Genomic DNA, 26,215 nt, shown 5'->3' with positions numbered 1-26,215 from the left:
ACACTTCCTCCAATCAACCTTTTGCTTTTGTATTTTTGTTTACTTTATAATGTTCAAATGCAAAGTTAACCTACGCGGCATTTGAGCTTAAAGTGCAGTGTGAGAAAAAATGCCGTGAGGAATTGTGTCCAACGTTACAGCAACACCGCTAAGTAACCTCATAAATTGTTCGTTGAAATAGTTATCAGACTCCCTAACTCTGTTGAAAATTGCATATAAATCAAGGAAATTACTGGACAAGTATAAACACAGCTAGTCTGACTTATTGCAAAAGACACCCCTCCGTGATAAATATTTGCGAACAGATTCTCTCAGATTTTCAACACAAATATTGGCAACATAAAGAACATTTCTGCTGCAAAAATGTTTATCATATTTCGATCAACTGCTTCATTACTTTTGCCACATAGAAAAATAAAACGAAACATGTTCTTTAAGTCAGTATAGTTACTCCATTTCCATCCTTCTTTTAATTTCATTACATTACGTCCATAATGCATTTTTGAATGCTATGATCGCCTCAGGTTTTCATCGTTTCTGACTTAAACATTTTTCTTTTGTTATGGACTCAATCTGGTTTTCGTTGTTTTATTTGTTTTGTATATCAGAGGTGTCCCAAACTCACTATCACCCCTTTTCGCATGGTGCATATATTATCTAACGTGTATTTCCATTTTTATAACAACAGATGCGATTTTGTTAGATTTGTGGCAGCTATTTTGAGGTGGTAAAACGATCTTCTTCATTGGAGCTCATGTCTCCTGCCCTTAGTGGGAAAATTTACTTTTCAGTGTGTCTGAAGTGTTATGAGCTCTGTGTATTTTTTAAATGCTTAATATTTCGCTTTGGGAAGTCGACTAAATAATTGGGGTTAAAACACAACAACCAGTTACCAGCCAGGTGATTGCTCGACCTGCTGGAAATAGCAGTCAAACTTCCTTAAGCAATCAATCTTTCTTAACACTGTACTATCTCGATCAGTTTTGAAAAAAAACTTTAGAAGATGTAACCCTGGATACTTATAAAAATGCGACAAGGTGAGAACAGCTATTCTATGTCATTTACCTTAGATCTGCTTTATCAGAGTTCTTATAAGCCTACCTAACAATAGCAACAACAACAACACGGGTTTTGTTGAAGTTCTTTTAACTGGCTGCGATGTATTTCCTTAATTGCCTTACATAATGTCTTGATTCTGGAGAATGTCTTTTCGATAGTGTATGTAACTGAGCGTCAAAAGGCATTGTGTTCAGTAATTCACGCACACACATACACTCTCGTTCTTTTCTCTCTTTCGCTTTCTCACTTTCTCTCATCCTCTCCCTGTCCCACTTTCTGTTTCTATCTTACGTCACGATAACATAAGTGGCTGTGATGTAACTCCAGTAGAATCAATAGGCGATAACATAGTCCTGAAAAGGTTGCATACGCGACTATTCAAACGAAGTCAAGTAAAGCCTTTTGTGAAGGCCATTAATGTCTTTCTCCATATTTGTGCTTCATCGGAAAACGTTGTTATTTCTCTTATATTCTAGAAAATGTTATTTTATTACACTCTCAGCTAATGCAATAGTGTTGTTTAGATGAATACTCCTAGATTTATTATTGTTTTCGCTTTTTCTTTTTTAGTTTTGCATCATGATAAACCTTTTCTTAGACATGGAGTTTATAACACTATCTTCCTCTCTCTCTCTCTCTGTCGTTTTCTCTTTTATCCCTGTCTCCCTGTCTCTTAATATTTATATTAATAAAGACGTACTTTAATTTACTTGAGAAACTAAGAAACACGAGCTCTTAGAAAAGGAAACACTCCTGGGATTAGATATGTACATAAAAACTGTATAAAGAAGAATAATTATTACATAGAAAGGACAATACGCAAACTCCTAAATGAAGATAGACGCACACACACACATCTGTACACGCTGAGGAAAATATATACACAAATATACAGAGAACAGCGCCATAATAGAGATGCTGAAGCAAGACACATAGATATACAGAAATTATCATCAAGAGAAACAAAACATTCAAATTATATAATCTTAAGTATAGAGCACATGTTTAAATATTTTCATAAACAGACAGCTCAATAAACAAGACTAATATTGGAGACATCTAATCATATATATATATATATATATATATATATATATATATATATATATAAGCGCATAGAGAAATACACAGAACTGTATATGTACATATATTAAAATCGTTGCAATACGCTAACAAGCATATATTGAATAAATAGAAAATAAAAACGGTACATAATCCGTAATGGAACAGTTACGTATTATCACGAATGTACATCCTTAAGTACACTCGCCATTATTCACAAATATACGCCATTACATAAAAGAAAACATTCCCAAACACACACGCACACACCCCCACATACATATCATCCGTCAGACATGGAAATACAAATAGAAATCTAATATTGTTTATATGGCTTGAGAGTAGTTGAAACTAATATTGAAAGACTCCCAGAATATTAATCGTTTTTTCTTTTTTTTTTTTTCATGAGATAACGAGCTTAAAATAAATATAATCCCCGGATGAAAAAAATTCATTGAAAACATAATAAAGTGTAACAGATATAACTATAATGGCTGATGTGGACATTCAGGATAAATAAGAACGTAACTATTTTCCCAGTTGTGTCAAAAAAAGCAGAGACAAAGTATTTAACGTCATTTTTAAGACACGGTGATGTATGGAAGAACTAAAAGAAAGAAATATGTTCTCCATATTTTTTTCATAAAATAAATTATTTCTCCTTATTAGTAGTATTATTTATTATTATTTTTTTTTTTTGTATTATCTATAAAATTAATTCCCTTGATGTCTATAGCTAAACATTAATAATATAAGAGCAATGAATGCATTGGTAACTCTTAATAGAATCTGATGACGATGATGACGACCACATCGGCGATGATGATGACGATGACGACGACGTTGGCGATGATGATGATGATGATGATGACGATGATGATTATGTTGATGATAATGGTTATGATGATGATGATGACCACGGTCATGGTCATGGCGGTGACGCTGGTGATGTTGAAAGTAATGATGACGATGATGGCTGTTGCGTAATAGTGAAACACAGAGTTTGTGTGCGTGTATGAGCGCGTGCGTGAAAAGGGTAGGTGTTTCATACTAGGATACAACGTAATTTTTCTTTATGAGAAGATTTTATGTAAATGTAGACATTTAGCTTTTAGAGCTAAAACGAAAACAAAATATTAATAATTTGATGAAATTAAAGTAAGTTAACGACTAGGCTAAGTAATTAGCAATTTGTTGCGTGAAGTTAAGCAAATTGAAAATGTGGAAGTTAATTTCCTTTTTCTCTTATCTTCATTTTGTTTTTTGTTTTTTAATAGGAGAGTGAAAAGGCATCATTTATAACAGTTTTAAAAAAAAAGGAGGAAAATATTTAACACGTAACTTCAAGGAAAGTGTTCCATATTTGTTAGCGAAGTGATAACTTACCAAACACATCAGTCAAACACATACACCAGCGCACGCACACACAAACACATTCACACACAAACACATTCACACACACACACACACACACACAGACTCACACACAAAAACACACACACGCACACACAAACACACACACATACGAACACACACGCACACACAAAGACACACAAACCCACGCACAATCACACACACGCGCACACACGCGCGCGCAAATACGCACACAAACACACACTCACACACAAATAAACACACACACGCACGCACAAACACACACAAACAAGCACACGGGCACACACACGCGCACACAAATACACACAAGCACAAACACACGCACACACAAACACACACACAAATATAAAGACACGCATGCACAGATGTGTAAACATCGTGGGATCCCGTCGGTTGCGACGATGTGGGCTCCAGTTGATTCGATAAACGGAACAGCCTGTTCGTGAAGTTAACGTTGAAGTGGCTGAGCACTCCACAGATTCGTGTACTCTTAACGTAGCCCTCGGGGAGATTCAGCGTGACCCAGAGTGTGACAAGGCTAACCAACACATCAGTCACACACACACACACACACACACACACAAACACATTCACACACACACAAAGTGGGACAAGACTGGCCTTTGAAATACAGGTACAACAGAAACAGGAAGAAAGAGTGAGAGAAAGTCGTGGTGAAAGAGTAGAGCAAGATTCATTCCCACCCCCTGCCGGAGCCTCGTTGGGCTTTAGGTGTTTTCGCTCAATAAACACTCACAAGACCCGGTTTGGGAATCGAAACCGCGACTCAGCTACCCTAACACCTGGGGCATTGCGCCTCCACTATACCAACATACACGGGTGTATATATAATTTCATAGATTTTGATTACGTCATACGAAGCTGTTTGATGTAGTTTATGTCTATTTTCATTTTTAAGGTTTTATGATATCACTGCGCCAGCTTCTCCTTATTTACAGAGAACGACATGTCCTGTTCTTACAGCTCGTTTCTAAACTATTAGTTTTGGCTCCTGGCATTCAGCAACATCTCTACGAAACATAAGAATGAAACCTAAAATTTAATATTTCCCCACATGGTCTTCAGATTATCTTTTTGTATTCTTCTACATATAAGGCAATGATTTATTTGTCAATATGGAGCGAACATCGAATCCATAAACAAGATATTTTGTTAGTTCATCATGACAGCCCAAATTTGTGCTTAATTTCTTAATTAGAAATTTCCAGGCATTGGCGTGGCTGTGTGGTAAGTAGCTTGCTCACCAACCACATGGTTCCAGGTTCAGTCCCACTGCGTGGCACCTTGGGCAAGTGTCTTCTACTATAGCATCGGGCCCGCCAAAGCATTGTGGGTGGATTTGGTAGACGGAAACTGAAAGCCCGTCGTATTTATACATATGTAAATATATATTTGTGTGTGTGTTTGTGTGTCTGTGTTTGTCCCCCACCAAAGCGTGACAACCGATGTTGGTATGTTTACGTCCCCGTAACATTGTGGTTCGGCAAAAGAGTCCGAGAGAACAAGTACTAGTCTTATAAAGAATAAGTCCTGGGGTCGATTTGTTCGACTAAATGCGGTGCTCCAGCATGGCCGCAGTCAAATGACTGAAACAAATGAAAGAATAAAATAATGTCAGCCATTTCGCACAGTAGCATCATTCTGTTTTTGCTAATTGTATCCAGATAGATATTCATTAAAATTATTACGAATATTAAAAAAAAAGCCATTTCTAAGCGTGTCAATGTGTTTTGCATTTATAGCAACGTTAGAAACACTACCAAATTCTATGGTGTCTGAAAATAGTGAAGACGTGAATAAGTTTTAACGGTTGACATTTGATAGGAACCAATAGAGGGGCCAGTGATTGATGAAAAAAAATGTCTGTCGTTCACATGCTGATAGCCAAATGAAGTGATTAGAGTGACAACACGAATCAAGTGACGATATATCAAATGCCATACAATACAGTATAACATTTACAACACTTGGTATAAAATTTGTACACTGACTGTACTAATGAATAATCAGTAGTTATTAGTACAATTATTTAACTTTGCAATCATAGTCTGTAGTTAAATATGACAACTCAAAATTTGAAAATCACTGTGATAACAAGAAGGGTAAAATTACAGTCCCTTTTCTACTCAGGGCACAAAGCCTGATATTTTGAGGGAGGTGGCCAGTCGATTAGATCGACCCTAGTACGCAACTGGTACTTAATTTATCGACGCGGTGAGGATGAAGGGCAAAATCAAACTCGGCGGAATTCGAACTCAGAACGTAAAGACAGACGGAAAGCCGCTAAACATTTTTCCCGGCGTGCTAACATTTTCTACCAGTTCGCCGCCTTGAAATTACACTCTCTTACATTTGAAACAGAAAATGCTTCAAACGGATCATGCTTTACAGATGACACCAACCATTTAAGTTCTGCATGTGTAAAACGTATTTCATTGCGTTTCTATATAATTTTAAGAGTGGAGGCGCGTGTCTTAGTGGCCAGGATGTCAGCATCATGAACGTAAGATTGTGGTTTCGATTCCTGGACCGGGTGACGCGTTGTGTTCTTGAGCAAAACACTTCATTTCACGTTGCTCCAGTCCACTCAGCTGGCAAAAATGAGTAATGCTGCTATGGACAGGCGTCCCGTCCAGCTGGGGAACACATACGCCATAGAAACTGGGAAACAGAGCCCATGAGCCTGGCTAGGTTTTAAATAGGACGCATTTATATTATTTTATAATTTTAAGAGACATTATAAACAATTTGACCAGATTAATATGCCATAAATGTTTATGCTTCCAGTACTCTCAGGCTTTTATCTGCTAAGCAAACTGCAAAACATACATATCGCATTACCTTTGTATCTGCAACCTAAAATACAATTTCTCTCTGGCTACAATGCCCACCCAGCTAAGTTTTCACAAACACTCAAGTATACTCTTACTCTTTTACTTATTTCAGTCATTTGACTGCAGCCATGCTGGAGCACCGCATTTAGTTGAGAAAATCGAACCTAGGACTTATTCTTTGTAAGCCTAGTACTTATTCTATCGGCCCCTTTTGCCGAACCGCTAAGTTACGGGGACGTAAACACAACAGCATCGGTTGTCAAGCGATGTTGTGGGGGGGGGGGGACTGACACACACACACACACACACACACACATACACACATATATACAACGAGCTTCTTTCAGTTTCCGTCTACCAAATCCACTCACAAGGCTTTGGTCGACCCGTGGCTATAGTTGAAGACATTTACCCAAGATGCCACGCAGTGGGACTGAACCCGGAACCATGTGGTTGGTAAGCAAGCTACTAACCACACAGCCACTCCTACGCCTATAATGGAATACGAAATTAAATAGTGAATATTAAATCTACACACTGGTCGACAGGGCACAACGTCGGCTATTACGACGTCGAAAACCCCGCTCGTGTAATTAACCAGCAAATAGCTGAGCGCACCATAAGCACGCATGCAATTAACATAGTTTCCAAAATGATTAAGCATGACAAAGAATGTAACAAGGCTGGGCTTGTAAATTACAGACACAACTTATTCTTGAAATAAAGTGTCTTGCTCAAGAAAACCCCAGCAGATATTGAACTCAGAACCTTACGATCATGAACCGAATATTCTAACCACTATGCCATTTGCCTCCACATAATCTTCTCACTAATGTTCTTAAAACTATTATTTTTGTACTTTTCTTTTTGGAGAGATGGTGATAAAGACAGTGTTAGAATATTACATTAGCTTTCGTTTTAAAGCATATCTCAGAAAGAAAAGTCGAATGGCAACAAAAAAAAATCATGTAAATTTTAGTCATACGAATTATATTTGTTCTGTCATTGTATTAGACATATACTAGTTGTGACGTCTTTGAGCGCAAGACATTTGTCTCCAAATGAACGATTTGGTTGACAAGAAAATCCAGTATATTACGAAAGATTTGCTTCACCAAAAAAAAAAAAAGATTTCGGATACTTTCCTGCATCACATCGACATCAGTTTTATAGTAAAATCGTGTACCGTTTTAGTGTCGGCAGCATAAGAGAAACAGATTATTGGAAATGACGTCATTTTAAAATCTCACTTTTATTATCGTGAAGATATCTTGTTCGTCTATCTTCGGATCCATTGAAACAAATGGTTTAATCTACAGTTTTATAAGTATGAACAGATGTGCGTGTATACGTCACACACAGTCACATTTACGCACATCAGATTCGCGTAGACTCACTCTCACAAATATATATACATATATATATGTATCTAAGTATGTATGTACGTCTATAAACACACATACACACACACGTGTGTGTGTGTGTGTGTGTGTGTGTGTGTGTGTGTGTGTGTGTGTGTGTGTGTGTGTGTGTGTGTGTGTGTGTGTGTTATATTATAAGCGCAGTCGTGACTATATAGTAAAATGCATACTTCCTAACTTCAGTTTTATGGGTTCAGTCCCTTTACATGATACCTTCAAATATTGTGTTGTACTGTAGCAGCTGGCTCGTGAGTGTATTTGGCATACAGAATATGAAAGAAGACCTCCGTGTGTGTGTGCATGTGTTTATGCCCCCACCAGTGCTTGACAAGAGGTGTTGGTTTGTTTGCGCCTCTTCCCCTGGTGGTTCGGCAGGGACGGTTATTTCGACTAAATGCCTTCAACATAAAAATACATAACTGGAAAGAAATGTTAAGTTATATTGGTTATGCGTTTATATTCGTTTGTGTTAGTGTGGGTCCCCGTGTGCGTGTCTGCGTGTATAAAAGCGAAGGTGCGTAGCTTAGTCGTAAGCGCTATTCGGCTTACGATCGTAAGATTATGAGTTCGACTCCCGTCGGTGTGCTGTGTCTGAGATCAAAACACTTTATTTCACGTTGCTCCAGTTCACTCACCTGACGTAAATGTGTAGTACCTGTAATTCAAAGGGCCGGACTACTAACATTCTGTATCATGCTAAATATTCCTGAAAACTCCATTAAGGACATGTGTGTCTGTGGAGTGTTCAGCCACTTGCATGTTAATTTCACGAGCAGGTTGTTCGGCTGATCGACTCAACTGGAACACTCATCGTGGTAACCGACGGAGTACCAGTGTAAGCAAGTGCAGCATACATTATATATTTCTTATTTCTTTATTTCCCACAAGGGGCCAGACATAGAGGGGACAAACAAGGACAGAAAAAGGGACTAAGTCGATAACATCGACCCTAGTGCGCAACTGGTACTTAATTTATCGGCCCCGAAAGGATGAAAGTCCAAGTCGACCTCGGCGGAATTTGAACTCAGAACGTAACGGCAGACGAAATACTGCTAAGCATTTCGCCCGATGGGGTAATGTTTCTGCCAGCTCGCCACCTTATGTATTTCATAAATACATAATACATTATGTATTTCATTGTGTGGTGGGAGGGTGCAATCACATGATTTCGTTTTGAAAATCTATAGCATACATATAATATTTCTATGTAATATATTTTTATGCTTTCAGACACCAAAGAGGAAGACATTTTATATCTTTTCGATAAATCAGGATCGGGAGACGTCCATTACATGACCCTGAATAATGATATTGATCAAATCGCCTATAAACCACTCAACACTGTGCGCTGGGAACAAACTTCTAATGTCGTCAACTTCGAAATTGCCGTTGTTAACAATATGCTGTATATCATTGGAGGATACCAAAAAAACGCTGCAATATGTACAGGTCGGCTGTTATGGTAAATTTCTTTCTGACATTCAGAAAAATAAAAAAGAAAAACGAAAAAAAAAAAGAATTCTCATTTCCTCTGTTCGGTGTTTTACTAATGGAATGAATAAAATACGAAAGGAAATTCGTATGAAGTAATGATAAATGTAAACACGTTACAATTTTCGTAAAGAATCTATCTGGAATATTTAGATATATTATCGATACTCTAATAGGGAAAATAAGAAATGTTTAGTCTTCATAATTCTCAGAAATATGACAGTTGATCTTCATAAATAAAATTTAGTGTAGAGTCGTCTGTAACTGTCTGCATGTATGAATATAAGTATGAGCACGTTGTATACATACATACATACATACATACAGGCGTAGGACTGGCTGTGTTGTAAGTAGCTTGCTTACCAACCACATGGTTCCGGGTTCAGTCCCACTGCGTGGCACCTTGGGCAAGTGTCTTCTACTATAGCCTCGGGCCGACCAAAGCCTTGTGAGTGAATTTGGTCGACAGAAACTGAAAGAAGCCCGTCGTATTTATATATATGTATGTGTGTTTGTGTGTCTGTGTTTGAAGCCAACCCCCCAACCCCCAGCGAACATCGCTTGACAATTGCTGGTGGTGTGTTTACGTCCGCGTAACGTAGCGGTTCGGCAAACGATTCCGATACAATAAGCACTAGACTTACAAAGAATAAGTCCTGGGGTCGATTTAGTCGACTAAATGCGGTGCTCCAGCATGGCCACAGTCAAACAACTGAAAAAAGTAAAAAAGTAAAAGAGTATAGAGAGGTGATAGAATAAGTATCAGTTATTTGATTTGAAGTACCGCGGTTTATTAGCCTGACTAAAACTACTCCAGTGCTGTAGCATGGCCGTAATCCAAATGACTAAAACAAGTAAACGATAAAAAGATATGTGTATTTGGGATGGGGGTGATGGTGTACAAACTAAAAATATTGCAAAATGGGAGGATTTCGTGATAGTCTTCTTATAAAGATTAATATCCAAAGCGGAACGTAATAAGCTCCTTCCGTTATAATTCCTCAGCAAATAAAACTAGTAATTAGGTTTCTAGATTAATGAGTGGAATTTTTTTCCCTACAATTATCTTAATGATATCTTCAAGGAAGTCAAGACTGTCACGGAAACACATTCTTCGAGAGCTTGTGACATTCTCAAAACCTTCCTGTTTGGTTTAGTATTTCGCGACGGAAACTTACATTATAATGACATTAAATATCAAACTTTAAAATATTTCATTAACATTTATCTTTTTTTGTCTTCATAGGTCAAAGGACTATCGTTTTTATGACATCTTTTTATGCAACATGAGATTTTTATAGCGTTACATCAGTTACTCTAAAACAAGACGGTTATTTACGATCCAATATCCACTTTAAATTTACCATTCAATTCATATGATCACAATTTCTCCCGTTTATTTGTTTTAATACTGGAGGCTGTGACTTCTATATTTTTGTCAAATATCTTCTTTCCTTACTGAAATACGCGATTTATTATTAACTTTTCCAACAAATGAACGTAAAGGATGATATTAGATATAGTGAAACCGGCACAGTTCAAGGCCGCCTCATTCACTTGTATGCCAATACTATCTTTCCAAATAAGCAGATCATGTTTCGCTCGTTTTCTGCAATGTGCCGTCTCTTTATCCAGCTGTAGGATAAAACAATTAAATTTTCTGCCAGATAATATACCATACATTCTCATTCTTTTTATGCAATTTGTATATGTGTGTGTGTGTGTGTGTGTGTGTGTGTGTGTGTGTGTGTGTGTGTGTGTGTGTGTGTGTGTGTGTGTTGAGGTTATGAGAGGTAATGGTGTCAAGAAGACCCAAAGGTGTCATGTAATGCTGAGTAAGTGTTATGGACAGAACATAGTTAAGCCCCAGGTTCGGTGATTATGCGAATAAGGAGTCCAACGTAGGTCATATTTGAGCATGCATATATATAAAAAATTAACAGAATGAGATAAAAATCCAAGGCTGTGAATGGTTTCAGAACATTTATAAAGAGAAAATCTTACAGCTGTTTCCGGGATATTTTATATATCCTTCGTCGGAGGCGGTACGAGAAAATGGTTAAGCAATATAGTTATTCTAGAGAAGATATGAAATACAGAGTGAAGTGGAGGAATGAAAACAGACTTGAGATATGCAGGGATATTGTATCTGCATAGATATATAGATATATAGATATATATATATGAGAGAGAGACACAGACAGACAGACAGATTGAAAGAGAGAGAGAGAGAGAGAGAGTGAGAGAAAGACCCCACTAGTTGTCCATTGATCACTCTCATATTCCCCATCTTTGATACATCACAAACAATCATTAAAATTTTTTTCCGTTGTGTGTGACCAGAGACAGAATTTTTGCAAATCCTAATTTCTACAACGGTATATCATAGATAGTATATCTTAACCGAGAGAACTTTCGCATAAGCAGTGGTTCTTCTTTGACTTAGTAAATTTTTGGTTGGAATATTTTCAAATCCGCCTTTGAATTCAACTATTTTAAAACAAATGTCGTGAAATCTTTCAGTCACAACTTATATTAATGGACCTTTCTTCTCTGTCTTCCAAACGTATGACGATGTGCTTTCATGTTCACTCTTCAACTATTGATATCTCTTTAGAGAAGTAACATGTTCACTACTAACTTCTAGTCAGAATCATCTCACACAGAAAATTAATTCACCTCTTGCAGGGGTCGTTCACCGGGATGCCTACTACCACACCCGTTACATTTCTTTATAGGCATATTTCCAGAACATCCTGTATTGAGTTTATATATTTTGTTTTCCCCTTTTCAATATATAAAACCAAAATTGCATTGCATTTATTCATGGACAATGAAAGCTTCAAGCTATAGAAATCCTTATTTCCCTGAATATGTATAAAAACTATTCTTCTTATGAACAGTGCTAAATTACAAAAGCCTGGCTTTTCAAAACCGTAACACTGGGCTGATCTTAAGAGACAGCTGAAACTTTATGCACCATTTATGCTTTTCATACAAAAGTTCAGATTATTCTACGGAGAATTCCCAGCTTCCGTTGTTTTAATGCACATCCTGACTTCATCTTTAAACTGGATTGATAATATAAACAGTCATAAATGTTAATAAGTAAACAGTATTATTCCGTTATGATTATTACACTCTCTACATAAGTTAAAGAAGAGGTACATTACGCCATTGCGTTTGGAAACAAAATAGTCTCATTTACTCTCAGATGTTTCATTTGTTTATGTCAATAAAATTCTTTTAAATTAAATCCAGTACAAAATCTACCTTTTCTTTCCACAAACATTATGCCTAAAGAAAGTGAAATGACAGTTGTCGTCTGATGACATCGCTTTGCGAATCATTATATAGAAAATATGCCTATCAATAATATAATAAAGTCCAATACTTGAATTATACTCTTATCTTCCAAGAAAGTGCCACACTTTTTATTTCTTTACTGCCCACAAGGGGCTAAACATAGAGGGGACGAACAAAGACAGACAAACGGATTAAGTCGATTAAATCGACCCGAATGCATAATTGGTACTTAATTGATCGACCGTGAAAGGATGAAAGGCAAAGTCGACCTCGGCGGAATTTGAACTCAGAACGTAAAGACAGGCGAAATACCGCTAAGCATTTCGCCCGGCGTGCTAACGTTTCTGCCAGCTCGCCGCCTTAAATATTTATTTCTTTATTGCCCACAAGGGGCTAAACATAGAAGGGACAAACTAGGACAGACAGAGGGATTAAGTCAATGACATCGACCCCAGTGCGTAACTGGTACTTAATTTATCGACCCAAAGTGCCTCACTTCTAAAGCAGTAGCAATTTGTTTACTGTAGTATTGGATTTCTATTCTGAATATGTTAATTGGGTGAATTCTAAGACACAAAAATCCTTAATAAACGTAAAATATTGCATAAAAGATCGATTCTTACCATTACGCGACCTTTTAGATTCAGAAGTAGTATTAGACCATCGGCCGGACAATCCACATTGCGTATGACAATTCATGAACTTTTCCACAAATATTTCACACTTACGCTTCCCTTCAAGCTCCAGATAGGAGCGATAGGAAAGTATATATATATATTGATGTAATGAGCAAAAGCGTTGTAGAACTGAAAATGCTTTTCTTACTACATTTCGGTGTTCCATATATTTTATAATGCGCTCGAATTATTGTTGTTGTTGGCACTCCGTCGCTTACGACGTCGAGGGTTACAGTTGATCCGATCAAAGGAACAGGCTGCTCGTGAAATTAATGTGCAAGTGGCTGAGCATTCCACAGACACGTGTACCCTTAACGTAGTTCTCGGGGATATTCAGCGTGACACAGTGTGAAAAGGCTGACCCTTTGAATTACGGGCACAACAGAAACAGAAAGTAAGAGTGAGAGAAAGTTGTGGTGAAAGAGTACAGCAGGGTTCGCCACCATCCTCTGCGGAGCCTCGTGGGGTTTTAGGTGTTGTCGCTCAATAAACACTCACAATGCCCGGTCTGGGAATCGAAACCGCGATCCTATGGCCGCGAGTCCGCTGCCCTAACCACTGGGCCATTGCGCCTCCACATTGCGCTCGAATATCTACTCTGTTTTTATTCAGTTTTTGTTTTTTAGGTTTTCAATTCTGGATTTGTTCACAGATAGGTGCGATAGCCGATTTGCCACCTTCTCTCTCATTTTAAACTAGTTAATTAAACATCCATTAATTACTAACTGTAATATTTGAATTGAAAATGACCACAATAATTATAATTAATACACCCATTTCCTGTAATTAACTTCAGATTATTTAAACTTGGACCGATATGAAAGGAGTTATTATTAGACATTTGCACGATTTTACTGACGATTGCAATTAATGTTGCCTCTGATATATTCTAAACGTACTAGAATACTTGGATTTCTGCAATCACAAAAACATTTTATGAGCAATTACCAAATTAATATTAAGACAAACTCTCAGAAAAGCAACAGAGTTAGCAAACGTATTTGTATGTATTGTGAGATTCCTTGTATTTACGATTTAACGATGTAGTATCTTCATAGTTACCTGCCAGAAAGTTTTACTCCAGAACATTCCTGACTTTAAAGCAAAATATTATTTTAGCCACGCGCTGAATACTGAAACACGCCAACATCGCTTGTCAAGTGATGGTGGGGAGACAAACACAGACACACACAAATATTCACAACACACACACACACACACACAAATATTCACAACACACACACACACACACACACACAAATATTCACAACACACACACACACACACACAAATATTCACAACACACACACACACACACACAAATATTCACAACACACACACACACACACACAAATATTCACAACACACACACACACACACAAATATTCACAACACACACACACACACACAAATATTCACAACACACACAAATATTCACAACACACACACACATATATATATATATATATATATATATATATATATATATATATATATATATATATATATATATATATATAAGATAAGATAAATTCTTTATAATAATTTATCAAGTAGTCAGCGTGAAAAAAACCTCATAATGAAGAAATAACGAAAAATTTCGTAATGAAAAAATTCATCGTTTCTTCATAGATATATTTAATTATATATAAAGGGCATTAACTGTGTATTAATGCCTCACGCTATCGAGGGACTAAATAAGTAAAAAAAACTACCAAAAATATGCAACATATTTTGAAAAGATGCATTCCCTCGCTTTCGGTAAACATGTTGCTTATTTTTGGTAGTTTTTTTTACTTATTTAGTCCCTAGATAGCGTGAGGCATTAATACACAGTTAATGCCCTTTATATATAATTATAATTTTATATATATATATATATATATATAATTATATATATATGTGTGAGAGAGAGAGGGAGAGAGAAAGAGAGAGAGAGAGAGAGAGAGAGAGAGAGAGAGAGAGAGAGAGAGAGAGAGAGAGAGAGAGAGAGAGAAAAGTTAAAGAAGTGATTTTTAAATTCTCAAACGCAGGGTAATGCTAATAATATAGCCTGGACAGGATAAGCTACCCGGCGGCCGGCTGGTTTAGCTTAATGGTTTTGAGCACCGCGACGCGTAATCACGGAGGTGTGAGTTCATGTCAGGCCGCCAACACCTTTTTCTACAAAATATAGGCATCTTATCCTGTTCAGGCTATATTATTAGCATTATTCTGCGTTTGAGAATTTTAAAATCACTTCTTTAACTTTCTAAGACATCTCAACGCTTCTAAAGCAAACTTCGTTTGTTCGTTAACGTTCTTCGTAATTTGAATATATATATATGCGACTGGCTTCTTTCTGTTTCCGTTTACCAAATCCACTCAGAAGGCTTTGATCGGCCTAAGGCCATAGTAGAAGACACTTGCCCAAGGTGCCACACAGTGGGACTGAACCAGGAACCATGTAGTTGGGAAGCAAGCTTCTTTATTTCATATAAATTCGCCATTGGAGGCGTTACAGAGAGGGGACAAACAAGGACAGACAAACATAAGGGGGAAGAAGCTTAAACGTTTTTTTTTTTTTTTAATTTTACAAGTTACGAATAGATTAAAATATGATTGAAATTGATTTAAAAATTAATTTTAAAATATTACACAAGAAATCATTGCGCTTCGCAATGAGGTAGCTAGAAGGAAGGCAACCGACCATCCTGGTAGAACCTTTGCTTCCCAAATTGACCTCACTTATTTGGTGCCAATCTCACTCAGCTTGCGCTCCACAGACTTCCATCTTTTCGTAAACATATCCCGTGACAGGCACTTTCTCTCCAGCCTGATCTTACTACTGAGGTGGTAACTAAAAAAGTTAACCAACCCCTGGCCGGGGACAAAGGTACCTGTCACTATACCTTTCACACGCGTCTTCCATACTGTTTCTTTCAGTATGGCTACCACGCAGAAAAAACAGGCCTTCCTTTCCCTGTTAAGGAAAGGAGGTGGTACAGTCTCGATGATAGATTCAGCTGATAGCTGTACTCTTCCTATCACTGACAACAGTTGTTCTTCAAAGGCTATCAGTCCCGACAACTCCGAATAGCCCACAAATGCGTGCAAGACGGTTTCCCTATCCTGCCCACATCTCGGGCATGTCGGCGAGACGGCACTTCCGTGCCTTGACAGCTTATCGCGAACAGGTAACGCCGCTCGGAAACATTGCCAAGCCAGGGATTTCTGGTAATTATCCAGATACCCCAGCCCGAACGTTCTCCTAAATAGGCTGACCAACTGACTTTCATCGTAGCCGAGGGTCTCCCCCAAGGTGTTTTCTGACATAGATTCCACTAACCCGCTATAAAAATCCGCGGTGGAACTCCTGCTGCCGGCATTGCCCGCCCGAGAGAGTAGCTGGAGCGCCTGGCGGCACTCCAAATGCCAGTCTCCCAGCTTAGGTCTCTGCTTAATCCATGTACCAATGTCCGTTAAGGATACTAACTTGGGAAGGAAGAACCGAACGTGCAGTGACCACACCTGTTCTCCATCCAGGTAAAGCCAGAGGTGCCTCAACTTTAACGCGAATTTTCGCATCCTCAGCCAAGGCATCCCTAGCCCACCTTTTAGCGGTTTCTGGCAGCAGACAGAGCGCTTTACAAGTGGTTTTCCTCCTTTCTACAAGAAGCGGAAAAGGATTCTCTCCAACTTGTTCAGCCACAAATCGGGGCAAGGCACCACGTTCAGGCGGTAGGTAATTACTGATGCTATAAACATCTGCACCACCTCCGCCCTTACTAGCAATGATAACGCCCGCCCAGACCAGGTCTGAGTTAGAGCAGTCACCTTGCTGGCCACCTCACTCCAATTTTTCTCTATCTGGAGGTCTGGACCTATCCAAACTCCGAGCAACTTAACTGGACCTTGCGTCCAACGCCCCACGACGTTATTGGACGCCATCGGCTTGCCCCTCCAGGTGCCGAGTTGCAAACCGACCGACTTGTCCTTGTTAACCATTGCTCCTGCCACCGCCTCGTAACTTTTGATGGCGTTTTCCACCACTGGAATCTGGCCCTCATCCGCCACGATGATGGAAATGTCATCCGCGTACGCAGTAGCTCTCCTTCCACACCATAGATCAAGCGGAGCGCCCCTAGTGCCTCCAACTTCCGCAGCAATGGCTCCAGGGCCAACACATACAGAAACGGGAATAGGGGGCACCCCTGACGAACTGAACGCTCGATCCTGAACGGTTTCGAAAAGAACCCGTTTACCTTGACGACAGACTCGATGTCGCTGTGCAAAGCAGCAATCCAACCGCGGAAGGTCGGGCCTAGGTCAGTGTTCTCGAGGACCGCCGCAAAGTACCGATGGTCGACCCTATCAAACGCCTTAGACTGGTCTAAATGTACCAGTGCCCCTCCTGCTAAGCCAGAAAATTTACTTATCATCTCTAAGGAGTAGCGTATAAGGTGGAGATTGTCGTGTATCGACCTGCCCGGAATAGCACAAGTTTGTGCTTCCCCAACAAGTTCGCCCACGACCCACGCCAACCTTTTCGCTAAAACCTTGGCCAAAATCTTTAACTCTGTATTTAACAGAATTATGGGCCTAAAGTTCCCTATCTCGTCCCCCTTGCTCGGGTCCTTTCTAATCAACGTCACTGCCACCCCCCACCCCCGGGCTCGCAGACTTGGGGATTCTCCCATTCTACTGCCAGTTGGCGTAAACGCTGGTCAGTAGGTGCCCGCACAAGTCTGGCATACTTTTATAAAATTCATAGGGCAGACCATCGAGACCCGGCGACTTATCCCCGGGGCATTCGCCCAGCACCTCGATCACCTCCTCGGCTGTGATTAGCCCTTCACAGCACTCAGCCTGTCTTGCCGAGAGACGCGGTCCGCCAGTTAGGAAGTCCCTGAGGGCTTCACCATGATCAAGCGTCCCGCCCCTCCCGAACAACTCGGCAAAGTGTTCGTGAAGCGCCTCACACATCTCGTCCCGTTCTTTGACCGTGCGTCTTTTTCGATAATAAGAGACCTTATTGTGGCTTCGTTGCCACGCTGGGTTTCTACCGTGCGGGCCCATCCGGCAACGTTAATTCCCTCACGGCCCAATGCTCTAACCCCTCATGTTTAGTTTTGAGGTGACGGTCCATTGCCGTTCTCGCTGCCAGAATGTGGGATGCAGAGCCCAACCTCAGCGCCTCTTCTTAGTTCTTAACTAGCTGCCCTTCTACTCTAGTCCTATCTAGTCTTAGCTGTTTGCTAAACCTAATAGACTCGAAACGAATGGCTCTTTTGAGAGCGAACCACCACCGGTACCGGTACCGGTACCGGTTAACGCTCTCTGTACTAACTCCTTAATCCTACTACGGTATGCTTCACAAGTCAAAATAGTCTTGTTCAGCTTTCAGTAGCCGGATCCTCTACTAGTTGTACTATCTACGTCCTATCTACACTTAACCATTCTATGGTCAGTGTAGGACACTTGGACAAGTTGTGGACAGGTAAAACTAGGCTTATCTATAATTCTTATTACTATCCTATCTAGATAAGACTTGAACCTTCCGTCGCCACTCATCCAGGTCCACTCTGGCACGTTCGGATGTTCAAGCCTGTAACGGTCTGCCAGCTGAAATCGCTTAAGCAGATCGACGAGGCGTGAGTTCACTTTTCTATCAATCGAGCCGACGCTATCGATGCGAGCGTCAACAATAGCGTTGAAGTCCCCTAACACTACTAATGTCTCCGACGTCACGAGAAAGCCCTCTAGGCGCCGATAAAAGTCAGTTTGGAAACCTGTAGCGCATGGTGCGTAGAGTCCGATCAGCCTGAAGGCCTTACCGCTGTATGTCACATCAAGGACGACCAGCCCACCTTCAGGGTCCACATAGAGTGTACTTGTCTGCAGAGCCAAGCCATTGCGGATCAGTACCACTACACCCCCTCGCCCCCCGGTCTGGCCAGGAGCCATGATTTTCTCATAGCAATTCAGGAGAGGCGAGAAGGTTCGTAGACTGTCCAGCTTGGTCTCTGTAGCAACCATCACATGTATATCGTGCGATCTGAGGTCGTCGAGGAAACATGCCTGCTTCCACTTCGTACTCAGACCACGCACATTTAAACATCCAATGTTCAGAGAGGCCATTTGAAAGAAGAAAAAGTTCTACTTACGTTTTGCTGGAGAGGTTGGGGCCGATCTCGCTATACACTCGTCGGCCCATCTACTTTCCCCCACCTCTAAGTATTTTGGTAGCACTTCTATTGTTTTTATTTTATTCGGTTCCCTAGGCTCCAGTTCTTTAAACGTCTTTTTTCTGATCCATGCACATCTTTCATGGTGATCTTTTTTTTTGTAAAGCCTTGTGGTTTTGTGTGGTACTATCACGCCATCAAGGTACAAGCTTCGAGTATCGTACTCGATTAGCACTACTTCATTTTCTAGTTTTTCCAAATTTTTTTCTTTTTTCTTGGGTCGGCGGGGCGGGATTTTTTTGGTGTCTGTGTTGCGTCAGTGTTGTTTTTTGTGGGGGATATGGACGGGGATAATGTATGTGCTCTCTTTTTTTTTTTTTTTCTCCACCATTGTGAACTCCTCCTCTACTATTTCCATACTATTTCCTGGGGGAGCCACAAGTAGTTCAGCCGGTGTCACAGTGGGGGCCTTTGTTAGTGTGGGGGTTTGTGTATGTGAGGGCTGGTTTTTTTCATTTATTTGTTTGGGGGCTGGCACCGTAACAGCGGGGATGGGAGTTTTTGTGCTTGTTGGGGCTGGTGTGTTTGCGGGGGTGGGTATTTTTTTCCACATTTGAAGGGCCTTGTTCATGCAACAGTTTTTCTTTATATTGTGGGCAATCCACACGAATGTGGTCCACTTTTCTACATTCGTAGCAGGTGGGTTTTCTTCCTTCCACCTGCACTCTAAGGGCCACATTATTGCCCACGAGCACTCTTCCTGGTAGTGCCTGAAGGTCTTCTTGTGCCCCCTGTATAATTACTGTGACGCTCTTCCCTAGCCAATACTGCGGGGAAGAGCATTTCACTGATAGAATTTTTATCCGGTCCGTCCTATTAAACAACAGGGCAGCCACCACTTCTTTCGGGTCGAATTCCGGTGGCACTTCATTAATTTTCACGCTGGCAGTTCTCTTCCCCATATATGTTGGTAGCAGTAGCACGTCTTTGTTTTTAAGGGGACACACAGAATTCCCGCGGGCCACCTCTTCCTCTGGGAAACGGACCTCTACAGTACCATATGCCCGCCCCTTTGCGATATACACATCTTTCCATATCGGGGACAAGCATTGTTCAATATTTTTATCAAAGTGTTTAAACCTTTTGTCCTTTAGACAGAAGGTTTTCAACACTACGGTCCGTTTCTCCGTGTCCAAAACACTGGAGGAGGGTGATATCGTAACATCACCACCCTCCTCCTTCAATCTTTTAAACATGTCTTTCAATTCTTCAATATTTATATCAATATTTTCCGTTGCCACTGCGGCAACCGTGGAGAATTTTCTTCCGCTATTATACTCACTCTCTGAGAGAGTACACTTCTCATGTATTATCTCAACTGACATAATTCGGTTGGCGTAAAATTAAAAAAATTAATTGGTTTCCCACACAAACTGGGAAGCCTATAAAAAAAGTTTTCCTCTTAAAGAGTACAAAAATGTTCGAATCCCACCCGCGTTAGGGGGAGGGGCACAAAAATAGTCTAGAAAGACTATTCAGAGTTCACAAAATAAAATAAAATGTTTCAACAAAATGCCACAATGGCCAGCAACTACAATAATTTTTGTAATTATTCCCCGGTAGAACAGTTCAACAATTTTTCTACAATAATTCTTCGTTCAACAGCAAGAAATCCAATAACAACAAAACGCTTACCAGGAGCCAGTAAAAACTACCTCTTCACTGTAGTGAGGAAAGGAAGCTTCTTACCACACAGCCACTCCTATAGATTTAGTGCAGGATAACCAGATATAGCAATTCAGCAGGAGCAAAAACTTACAAGTACAAATTTTATTACTGTCTTATATTAAACTTTTATCTTCGGAAGAATCTAATTAGACTTGACTTTAATTGATGTTCCATTAAAGTAGAATTTACTGGATTCTTAAAAGTAATTATTCTTCTAACTGTTCTACGTTTATTGATATTGTGATGATGCGACTGACTAAGATATTATGTTGCAGTAGTTTTGTTAAAAGATGACACCTCCAAATATTTAAGTTTATTTATTTCAGGAACGTTATTTACATTAGACGGATATGTGTAGTCATCTTGTTTGTTGTTAATACAGCAAACAAACGGAATGGTTAAGAGCGCAGGCTACTATTCCCTAGATTACGAGTTCAATTCGAGGCAGTTCCTAGAATAAATAATAATAATAATAATAATAATAATAATAATAATAATAATAACACTTTCAATACAGTAACAATAAGAGCATCACAGCACATACCCAAGGCACACAGAGCTGAGCTCTGTAGTGAAGTGAAAGCACGTTATAAAAATAAAACTACTGAACAATAATAATAATAATAATAATAATAATCTCAACAAAAAATACTTTAGGAATGAGAAACCAAGGCTAGGTTGAACATTCTACCAGGACACCTGATGAAGGCTGGAGTGTTGCGGTAACAACAAACAAGATGAGGTCACATATCCGTCCAATGTAAATAATGTATACTAACTCAGTTCTGCGTAATAATACAATAAACATCCATTGTACAGATTTTACACAAACTATAATTACTGTGGTGAAGGCGTGTGACTTAGTGGTTAGGACATTCGGCTCACGATCGTAAGGTCGTGAGTTCAATTCCGGGCGACGCGTTCTGTCCTTGAGCAAGGCACTTTATTTCACTTTGCTCCTGTACACTCAGCTGGCAAAAATGAGCTGTACCTGTATTTCAAAGAGCCAGCCTTGTCACACTCTGTGTCACGCTGAATCTCTCCGAGAACTACGTCAAGGGTACACGTGTCTGTGGAGATCTCAGCCACTTGTACGTTAATTTCACGAGCAAGCTGTTCCGCTGATCGGATCAGCTGGGACCCTCGTCGTCTTAACCGACAAAGTGCTCCTTCTAATTACTATATTTTCGCAACTAAGATGATTGGACCAGTAAAAGTTTAAGTGGCACATCCCTGGACAATGTGTAATGATATAATGTTTAATCAACTAGATCAGTCAAGACAGTAAAAGATTGATGCAAATGTTAAAAGGAAAATGGAGGGCCTGTATTTCCTCCCTCACGACAGTCCGTTTTAAATAAATCTGCCTTGAATTAATATTTCACAGTTGAGAGCATCTCCGCTTAGCAAACAGTAATGAGTTGTATCACTTACGGTACACATTTGCAAGTGAGACAAACTGGTCTCTACGAGAACTAACAGTTTTCATAAAGAACGCCGTGGAGCACTTGTTATACAGAACGAAATAAAAGCCCTTTGTTCGTATATGAAAACATTCATTAAACACGACAGTCTGAGGGTTTCAGAAACTTCATTCATGAATTATTAATTATCCACGATAAATTTACAATTATTCATTCTACCTGTGCAGGGAAAATTAGTTGTGCTCATATGACGACGTAATTTTCCATTAATCACTACGCTACATGTTTAAACATGAAATTGCCGTTGTTATAGCGTCTCAACCATGGCCGATCTATTTTCTGTTTATTCCAAAGAAAAGCGGGGTATAGTGATACTTCGGATCTTTTTTAAAACGGGGGTCACATTTTTCATTAATGTTTTACGTAGTGTTTTTGGTACCGAAAGACTTTCAAACTTCGTATACTTATCTATTTTGTGTTATAGAACAGAAAAATATTTTTGTATTCGAATTTATTTCATGTAAAAAATTGTGTTATTTCGATAATTTCAACCAATCACTGACGTCTATTCAGCCGATATACATTAAGTGCCGACTACATAAACAAACGATTCTTCGTTTTATTTGCTTTTTTCATTTTAAATTTGCTTTAACCCTAACCCTAATCCTAACCCTAGGGTTAGGGTTAGGGTTAGAGTTAGGGTTAGGGTTAGGGTTAATTGTTTCAGAATCGTTTGTTTATGTAGTCGGCACTTAATGTATATCGGCTGAATGGACGTCAGTGATTGGTTGAAATTACAGAAATACGACAACTTTAACATGGAATAATTTATGGATTTCTTTTTTTTTTAAGAAGACTAAGAGAAAAAGATGTTTTATATGACACATTCTACCAGTGTTCCAAGTTTCAAAGTGTTTCGTTAATGAAAAATGTGGCCCCCGTTTTAAAAAAGATCCGATACTTCTCTCTCTCTCTCTCTCTATCTATCTCTCTCTCTCTCTCTCTCTCCCTTCCTCTCTCTCTCTCTCTCTGTGCGTGCATGGTCAAGTGATGACGCGTGGCTTAGTGGTTAGGATATCTGGCTCATGATTGTAGGGTCATGAGTTCGATTCCCAGCGGCAAGTGCTGTCCTTGAGCAAGGCACTTCATTCCACTTTGTTCCAGTCGGCTCCATTGGCACGAATGCGTACTACCTTTCAAAAGGCCAACCTTGTCACATACTGTGTTACGTGGAAACTCACTGAGAACTACGTTAATGGAACGCGTGTCTGTGGAGTGCTCGGCCACTTGCACATTAATTTCACGAGCAGGATATTCCATTGATTGGAACAACCGCGACCCTTGTCATCGTAACCGATGGAGTGCAAGTATGTAGCAAGAAATACCGCCAAGTAATTTGTCTGGGTTACTAACGTTTCTTTTCTACTCTAGGCACAAGGCCTGAAATTTTTGTGGATGGGCCCAGTTGATTAGATAGACTCCAGTACGCAACTGGTGCTTAATTCATCGACCCGGCAGAATTTGAACTCAGAACATAAAGACAGACGAAATACCGCAAAACATTTCGGCCGGCATGCTAACGTTTCTTATTTCTTTTATTGCCCACAAAGTGCTAAACATACAGATGACAAACAAGGACAGACAAAGGGATTAAGTCGAGCGCTGAAATTCATCAATAGCGTTCAGCTAAGTATCTGACAGTGAGTTTTCCCGAATGGATTGAAAAAAGAATAGGTGAAAAATCCTGTGTTGATGGATGGCAACATTTAACGAGTGGCTGGGATGAATTAGTTGAACAGACAAGGAACTATCTAAAACTGGTTAAACATATGCAAAATCAGCTATGCTTACGCTTACAAAATCATCCACAACAATCTTAGCCATAAAATACTGAGCAAAATTGACGTTTCAAGTTCAAACATGTACCGCAGGGATTAGAGGAAGATCACTTAAATGGATGAGTGCGATTTATTTTATCACCAACAGGGAAAACTAAACTTTGTAAGTGCATTGTCGTGGAACTCCATCGGTTACGATGGCGTGGGTTCCAGTTGATCCGATCAATTAACATGAAATTGGCTGAGCAGACATGTGTACAACAGAAACAGGAAGAAAGAGTGAGAGAAAGTTCTGGTGAAAGAGTACAGCTGGGTTCGCCACCACCACTGCCGGAGCCTCGTAGACCTTTAGGTGTTTTCGCTCAATAAACACTCACAACGCGCGGTCTGGGAATCGAATCGAAACCGCGTTCCTAAGACCTCGAGTCCACTGCCCTAACCACTGGGACATTGCACCTCCACGTAAGTGCGTTGTAGATAATTAATGACTCATCTTTGAATTCAGCATTGTTTTATACTTCTGTGGGTCTTTTCTTCTTTTTTTATTAGAAATATCATATCCCATGTATAGTTAACCATGGTATCGACAAAGCTGTTAACAGGTAAACGAACTATATCATTATTTGACGTGTTCATTATCGCAAGATCACGATTCCCTACCGCGATATGAATTTTTACTTTCTCTTTCTGCCAGTTTCTACTTCAAACGCTAATCTGCATTATGCATGCTCCCCTGTCAAATCTGCTGCAACAGCAAGATTTGTAAACCGCTATAATTCCCCGTTGATCTGCTTTCTATTTCAACTCATCTCTTATCATTGCATATAACAGCTTGATGGATGAATAGATTTAAAATTTACAAGCCTTCCAAGTAATTTCGTTCCACATAAAAATCCCATGATATCGTGACGTCAAACTTTTAATCGATATTAAATATTTATTTTGTTACGTGTTTTACAACAATTTCAGGGAATGAAATACTGTCATCTTAATCAAAAATATTAGAGAAATCTGTTAGACGATAATTGAATTATTATTTACCTTTTAACAACTTAAACCTTAAACAAATTATACTACAATTATTCTTTGTCAGCTCTGATAATCTGACACAACCATGCAAGTAAAATTTCAAAATAAAATTGTGTCCAGAAATTGAAATGTTCAAATAATGAATTAATAATAATGGATAATAAAATATTTCGCATTAGACATTCACCAGATTTCCAAATACGATATTGTTGTATATAATTTAGCAAAAATAACTTTCGGATTTTCATGCATATTTTTACATGTCACAGTTAAAATATTTCTTAATGTTTTGGGCATTTTACCATCAATACCATAAATAACTTTGATAACTCTGATAGGTTTTGGCCAGTAGAGGCCCAGGATATGTCTAACTGAATAGCACCACCCGGTGAAGTCTTTTAGTAATATATGGGACGCCATGGCCCATTCTAGCAAAGAGTTATTATTGTTGGAGATATATCGGGGTCAGGGATATTTTGAAGAAATTTGTCCAGTGAACATTTGAATTCTATGGGATCCGTTTCCGTTTTGACGTATTTTGCTATGAACCAGTTGAGATAAAGTAATTGTGACGTAATGTTGTTGTGTGTACTGAGTTCGATTTTTGTAGTAGGTGGATAGCACGGAGGCCAAGTCTTGGATGGATTTTAAAATTGATGCCAACATCATATCTGCAATATTGATGGAATATTTTCCACATAACACAAATGATGTAGCGCCCCTTTTCATCTCTGGGCACGATGCCTGAAATTTGTGGAGAGGG

General features: G+C 39.4%; 1 protein-coding gene across 3 annotated transcripts in view; it reads left to right on the top strand.

Annotated features, from left to right (window-relative positions):
• Positions 1–26,215, top strand: part of LOC128247078 (kelch-like protein 26) — a 149,762-nt gene that overhangs the window by 3,395 nt on the left and 120,152 nt on the right. For all 3 annotated transcript variants that reach the window (XM_089347770.1, XM_089347769.1, XM_089347771.1), the window contains exon 2: positions 9,023–9,254. In XM_089347770.1, coding sequence (XP_089203896.1) covers positions 9,023–9,254 — 232 coding nt within the window. The remainder of the gene's footprint in view (positions 1–9,022; positions 9,255–26,215) is intronic.

This window comes from Octopus bimaculoides, chromosome 2, assembly GCF_046866305.1.
Source record: "Octopus bimaculoides isolate indiv1 chromosome 2, ASM4686630v1, whole genome shotgun sequence".
NCBI lineage: Eukaryota > Metazoa > Mollusca > Cephalopoda > Octopoda > Octopodidae > Octopus > Octopus bimaculoides.
Note: the sequence above shows the minus strand (reverse complement) of the source record. Positions and strands in the feature narration are given on the sequence as shown.